At 43.7% G+C, this 7,161-nt stretch overlaps 1 protein-coding gene across 1 annotated transcript; it reads left to right on the plus strand.

Annotated features, from left to right (window-relative positions):
* The first annotated feature begins 540 nt into the window (after positions 1-540).
* Positions 541-6,542, plus strand: LOC119323067. Its single transcript, XM_037596646.1, has 6 exons — positions 541-680; positions 2,956-3,131; positions 3,355-3,524; positions 5,278-5,587; positions 5,878-6,047; positions 6,131-6,542. The coding sequence occupies exons 1-6, from the start codon at positions 570-572 to the stop codon at positions 6,292-6,294; spliced, it is 1,101 nt and encodes a 366-aa protein (XP_037452543.1). The 5' UTR covers positions 541-569; the 3' UTR covers positions 6,295-6,542.
* Positions 6,543-7,161: the final 619 nt, after the last annotated feature.

Raw genomic sequence — 7,161 nt, forward strand, 5'->3', positions numbered from 1 at the left:
TTTACCCGGCGGCGTCTGCTGGCGGCGGCGAGGGAGGGGAGGGGGAGCGGGGTGGCGGCGGCGGGGATTAGGGATCCGCCTGGGCCGCTCGCGGGAGCGGCACGGGGGACGGGGGACGGTGCGTTAGCTGTGCGCTGCGATTTTCATACTTGATTATATTTTTTCCCGTTGCAACGTACGAACATGTTTCCTAGTAATGGCACAAGAAATGAAGCCAATTGAAAAAATGAGAGAGAAAGGAAAGTGTACGGAAAAGCGCATGTCTACTAACTTGTCGACACGCGGATTTTCATAGACGTCATCGAACGACTGTGGCTTGCTCTGCTCTAGTTGCATCCGTCGGCTCCAGCACGACCGCTCAATGAATAACACGTGTTATCACATCCAGGAAAGAATAAATCGAGGAAAAATGAAAATAAAGAAAAAAAAGAAAACAAAAAGTGAAAGATAAATCTGGACAAAAAATGAAAAAAATAATTAGAAAAGAGAAAAGCCTACCGAAATCCGGACTGGGCCCGGCCCAGGACGCGTGCATCCCCGCGCATATATTCCCGACAATCTCGCACAGTATGTGTTTGGGATCGGCGAGGCTGGTGGCGGCGGAAGAAACCCTAGGAGCGAGGCGACGGGGAATCGGTTCTGCCGGCGACAAGTCCGACTACCCGCCTGCCTTCTCTCAGGTACTTCTACTCGTCCTCCTCTCCGCCCTCCTCACGTCCCGACCGCTGCGGCTCTGCCCTCCTCCTCCGGCGTCCGCGACGACCTGCAGCCTCCGCTCAGGCTATTCCCTCTCTTCCCCGTGCAGTCGCTCACCTAGAAGTGACCTTGCTTAGTACTCCTAGGCTTGCTCCTCCTTCGTATGATCTGCTAGGCTCCTGTAGTGTGAGGTCGATTCGATCTCTGCATTATTTCCTCCTGTAGTGTGAGGTCGATTCGATCTGTAGATTATTTGCTCCTGGAGTGTTAGGTTGATTTTATGCGGTCAGTTTATTTGTGGCAAAACTAGATCAGAAATGGGAATCACAGACATGAATTTCTTTGAACCGTTGCCTTTCTATTCCTTAGAGCTCGTCAAATCCTTTGAACCATCTTATCTGCTACTGCTATATGAAAATTAGATCAGTGCAAATTGTTGGAATATATTAGAATATTAAAATTCATACCCTGCACTAGAAAATGGATACCCTGCGCCCAGTTCTCATCTAATCAGTTTACTGTCATAGATAAACTTTGACTACTGCATTTTCATTAGTGAAAGGTACCCCAAGTGGTTTCTGCAATAATTTCTTGGCAAATTACTGTGCTCTATTCATTTACTATGTGTAGACAGAGCAGCTGTTGATGTTACTTCGCATTCCTTCATTGCCTGCACGTTCACATATATTGTGAAGAGTAACTTTATTGTTCACTGTTCATAAGGGTGCATTGTGTGATGCTGTTTACCTTCTCCACGAGAAACTTATAGACCAGTTAGATCAAAATAGCATGATTAGCCATGTGCATGTCCTGCTGTCGACCTTCCTTGTACATGGATACTTGGATCCAGTATCATGATTCTTTCCCACTGCTAACCAGTAGTCTTGCTCTATCAAATGCTTTAATTATCTCTTGCTTGTAGTTTACATGCCTTGCCCCCTCACTGTTCCATGCAATGCTCCCCTGATAGGCTGTCCATGCCTTACATGCTTGCTTTGTGCTTTCATTACGTGAACTTGTGATAGTCGAAGTTGGAAATGAAATGGCTTGTTTGCTGTTGTGTGATTGATTGTTGTAGCTATTACATTAATTGTGTCTTGTCTAAACTCAAATGCAAATATTAAAGAAAAAGTGTTTTTCATGGCGGTTATCTCCATGGCTGTTTTTAGTCAGGTCATATATTCCACGTGCTTGCATATGTTTGCATTTGAAAGGCCAGGACAGTATGAATATAGCATGCATGCTTTCCTTTTTTTTGGTTGCTTAGAAGTCTGATAAGGCACTTCTGTCTTTTAGTTAGTTAACAAAATTTTCATAAGACCCTGTACCGTTATTTCAAGGATCAGGTTTCTTTTGAGTATATGTACTTAACATCGTAGATGGATGCAGAGAAGTAGTTGCAAATAAGCATCAACACTAGGTGGAAATAGTTCAAAAAAGGCGTAGAAGACTCTGATAATATCAAATATTGACGCTCTATATTATCTCATATTTGGTGCTTATTATGTAGTACATGTCGGTCATGGGAGCATCCTAACACAAATCTATGTTGGAGAAAGACTTACATTTGTAACTGTTACCACATTTTCCTCCAAATTTCCTTGAGACAAATAAAATAATATGTTCTAATGAAAAAAGGCTAACACATTTACATATATGATGTAGCTTTATTAAATTCTAGCCCTTGCAAATGCGTGGGCCACTATGCTAGTTCAACAAATGATAGTAAGGCGAGACCATGGATTAATGATTACTTGTGTGGCGCGGGCATTACCGGCTGGCGTGTCTACAGCAGTTGGTCTTGGGTGCTAAATATACTTCAAACGTGAAATTGTACCCAGCCAAATGAACTTGAAGGATGGGAGATATTTGATCAACCCTTAGGAGATTGGTTGACGAGAGGGGATTAACCCAATCCAACGTCGATTAGTCCCCAACAACTAAACAAGGACTGAGGCCATGCTTGGTTTAGCAGGGATTAAGGGTGATCGGCTGGTATTTAGGCCACTTCCCTGCAAATCCCCCCTAGATGCTTGCTAGTGTCCGCTAAACCAAACAGGGCCCAAGGTGGAACTCTCTCCTCCTCTGTCGCTTTGTTTGATCTATGCTGTTTTCTTGTGACCTTCAGTCTGCATAATGACATGGTATTAATGTTTTCATATGCCTCAGTTACTATTTGATCCAGATAAGCACAAACTTTTGAGATTATTTATGTTTTTTTACTCTACACTGCGGTATGATCGTTAATTTCATTTGCAGTTAACAGGAAGGGGCAGCGGTATGGGTAACTCTATCGCAGCTAGTTCAGCTCCTGCACTGCTGGGAGATACTCACAATCCATGCTTCAAATGGAAGGTTCATAACTTCTCAAACCTACTCCAGAGGGGAGAGGTCTCAGTCAATTCAGCCCCCTTTTTCTACTCTGGGTACAAATGGTGCGTATCATATAAGTATGTGTTTTATGTTAAAATGATGCATGTGTACCAATTTGGCATCATTCATCAATCACTTTTTTAGGTTGCTAAATTCATTTTTTATGAAGTGTTAGTAAAAAATAAAATTAAAACACTGATTTCATACAATGAATGAAGCGACGAAATTAGCCTTCATTCGTTTTCACTTATGACCTCTTGACTGACTTGCTTTTTCATTTACCAGGTTCCTTCAGTTGACTCCTCTTACCAAGTCTTATTCTGCAAAACCATGTGTTGCTCTTTCTCTAGGAATTACTCGAGGAAGTCTGGGCTTGGAGCCAGGTTCCGTGATGGCTGTGGTGTTTGAGTTGTCCATATACAATCATTCAGATCATGTGCATTGGGGATCCAAAGGTAATAAATTTAGTTTTTGCAAACCTCCAACTTTCGAATTCCAACCGGTAGCCACAACTCCCTAAATTATTATATGCATTCAACATAACTAGTAAGTTGTATGTGCTTCGCACATGATGACACTTGTGTGTTGGCATGTCCATTTGAATGATGCAAATATACAAAATTCAATTTTTTTTTGGGTATGCAACTATAAGTACACAAAATGTATCCCCTAATGAAAATGCATAGCACAAAATATTAAATTGTCTCAATAAGTACACTCCAAATAATTGTTGTCTCAACAATTAGTTATGGTACATTGTACATACTATCTGTATTTGCGTTCATGGCCCAAATAATTGTTGTCTCAACAATTAGTGTACACGGTTGCTTTCTCAACTAGATCCCATGCACATCCTTAATCGAGGGATGGAAAATATCCTACATACAAAAACTATTAAGAATTCTAATCCTCTAGAGATCATTTAATCATTTCTATTACACTTTGAAAGCCAGGTTTACTAGGAAGTGGTTAGACAACAAACTATAATGAACTTTGTAGAAGATCTTAATTCTAAACTTAAGGCCTTAAATGTGTGTTTATGTTTCTCAGTTCATGTGTGAATAGCTTATATCCAGTCATGTCTCTGTGCAGTGGTATAATATGTGTCGGCATATGTCAGGATAATCGTAGTTTGCTAGTTCTCTTAAAGGGGCAGCGCGGTGCACGTAGCCCCCGCTTGCGTAGGGTCCGGGGAAGGGTCTGACCACTTTGGATCTATAGTACGCAGCCTTTCCCTGCATTTCTGCAAGAGGCTATTTCCAGGACTCGAACCGTGACCATGACCTCATGGTCACAAGGCAACAGCTTTACCGCTGCGCTAAGTCTCCCCTTCTTGCCAGTTCTTTTAGTTTTCTTTTATTCAAAATCCAGCAAGATAAGAGCGAGATCTGGAAGGAGGGTTTCCATAGACAGATCCATCATATAAATCAACAGTTGATAATGTTCTTGAACTGTTTAGTTTAGTGAAAGAGGTGGCAAGTTCAAATTCGAAGGCTATGGATTGTACAGTAGTACAGATATCTAAAACCCATCGTTAAGGGCCTGTTCGATAGCCTGCCAGCTCCCAGATTCTGCAAATCAGTGAGCGAAGCTGGCCGGAATGGCCCACCTCCAAGAAGCCGGCTTCCAGGATCGTAGCAGTGTTCACGTACAAAAACCTGGAGCAGCTGTTTTGGCGATCCCAGGAATCGGGAATCCTGGAGTTGGCCTTATTTACGGGCAGATGCCACCGCCAAGTGATTTGAGGGTGCGTACCGGTTCGCTGCCTTCTCTCTCCCTTCTCGCGTCATGTTCTATTTTCTTGACGAGGCTACGTGGAGACATCGCTGCCTTTCCTTCTGAACTGGGCCAAGGCCAGCCACTCTCCTCCAGCGTTCGACCAGGCCTAAGGCCACCTTATCTATTGAGCTGGCTGGGTTCTAGCCCGTCCAGGCAGTTTGGCCTGCCGGCGCCTACAAGAAGCTGGAGCGAGGGTGCCGAACAGTTTTCGTAGAAGAAGCTCGCATCCGGAAATTGAAGCTGGATTTGTGGATCCAGCGAAGCTGGAGGACTTCCGAACAGACCCTAAATTTGAATCTATAATTTCGAAATATGATCCCGTGCTTGTTGCATTAACTAGTCTCTCTGAATGATCTTAAGTTTGTATTTTTATGCTTGCCGCTTATATAAGTCCTTTTTATCTATGTTTTAACCCTCACCTACATGCAGCTACCTTCAACTTTGATGATGAGCATATAAACTCGAAGAAGGAATGCTTGATTCCACTTAAAGAACTACTGGTTTCAACTGATTTTTTGGCTGATGACTGCTGTGTCTTTGGTGTGGATATATTGAAAATTAATGCCCTTTTTCCTGAAAAGGAGGAAATTGCGATCCAGAAGGCTGCAACAATTCAGAGCCTCTTCATCCAGAATGATAATTTCATCAAATTGACCTGCAGCGTGACGATAAATAACTTTCTTGAAATGAGCATGATGAAATTCGTTTGTTCAAGATTTGAACTTGATGGACAAAACTGGCACCCATCTGATTCAGTTATTTTAAGAACTCTTTGTATAAATCTTATGCATGAATCATTAGACAATTTAGTGTATGTGACTTACCAGATCATATAAAAGCATGTGACCAAACAACTCCCAAGTTCATTTACATATATGCAGCTGCTTATTACAATGTGTTGACAAAATAAAGGATGTATTCATCCTGGTAACTTGGTTGTATTTGATTTTGCACTTGACATGTAAGCCGTCATAATCACATTTTTCTGATGTACCTCCATTATTTGTTTTCCTCTCATTTGTTCTTCAGGTACTTTGGCGTCTATCCGCGAGGTAACCAGTACAGCAATAATTGCCTCTCCTTGTACTTGCACCTTGATGGCTCAGAGAAGCTCCCTCATAAGTATGGGAAGTTGGTTGAATTAACTTTATCCATATTGGACCAAAAACATGGAAAACACTTCATCAGGAAATGCCCAGGTTCAGTTCTACTTAGCTGATATCACCGCACCATAAATTGACTGCCATGTCTCGTTTGCTGTTCTTACCTTGTTGTAATGCAGGTCTCGTGGTGTTTGCTGGTAAATCCCACTGGGGGTGGTCTGACTTCATTCCACTTGAGACATTCATGAATCCAGAGAGAGGCTATCTTGTAGAATCGTGCTGCATTATCAAGGCAGAGATTACTATCTTTGGATCTTCTGATGTGTGTCGTCTGATGGCATGAGTGATATAGAATGCCTGCCACATCTATGTCCTGGTAGTAAAGTTATGCCCAACTTGAATAGTTGAATAAGAGAGGGTTGTAGTAGCTGTTCTCAGAACCTGTGTGCTGATGTACATGTTAGGATTTAATTAGTCCTATTAATCCCTGCTTTTCCTAATCGAGGCGGTTGTCCCTTCGGACGCACCCCTTCGCGGGCTATATATATATGTGTGTAATAGCATTATCAATGAGAACAACTATTCACTTTTACTTTTCTGTCTCCCTCGCTCGTTTCTTTTCAAACACGTTATCAACGCGCTGGGCGCGATCCCTCCCGGACGCGGCCGGTGCGCTGCCGCGGCGACTCTGGCGCGGATCCGCACTTGATTGGGGTACATCGAGAGGAAAAAGGGCGAGGCGGCTGTTACACATCAGATTTGGGAATCGGCGATGGCGGCAAGCACGGCCGATCTCCTCACAGAGATGCGGAATCAGATTCGTCAATTGGATTCATTGTTATTCCGGTTTGCATATCCACTCACTAAATGAATGCATGAATTGATTGGTTTTGACCACGTACTTACTAGTTTTGACCGGATGAACTAACCATTGCCTACACTAGTCTTGGTTGTTTGCCGATCGGGACGGCGACCCATAGCGATGGAGCGCTACCGTAAGCAGGTCGTCGAAGCGGCGGCCTCAACGCAACGTACGCAACGCGCATCAGCGGCTCGCGGCTCAGCGCCCAGCGCACGGCGAGACGCAAACTCGTCCTCCCAGAAGGAGGCGACGGCTGTGCACCGACCCCTACGGAGCCGGGGCATCCGACTACTTGGTGCGCCGCGGCGCACTGGTCATCCCGACTGGCGTTGCGCAAGCATGGCCGTC

The sequence above is a fragment of the Triticum dicoccoides genome, chromosome 6B (assembly GCF_002162155.2).
Source record: "Triticum dicoccoides isolate Atlit2015 ecotype Zavitan chromosome 6B, WEW_v2.0, whole genome shotgun sequence".
NCBI lineage: Eukaryota > Viridiplantae > Streptophyta > Magnoliopsida > Poales > Poaceae > Triticum > Triticum dicoccoides.

What these genes read in the sequence shown, in the direction of transcription:
- LOC119323067 (XM_037596646.1), top strand. Translation starts at nt 570, where the DNA reads ATGTGTTTGGGATCGGCGAGGCTGGTGGCGGCGGAAGAAACCCTAGGA. An exon ending in ACCCGCCTGCCTTCTCTCAG is followed by an intron (nt 681 to 2,955) that starts GTACTTCTACTC and finishes TTTCATTTGCAG; the next exon opens with TTAACAGGAAGGGGCAGCGG. An exon ending in CTTCATCAGGAAATGCCCAG is followed by an intron (nt 6,048 to 6,130) that starts GTTCAGTTCTAC and finishes GTTGTAATGCAG; the next exon opens with GTCTCGTGGTGTTTGCTGGT.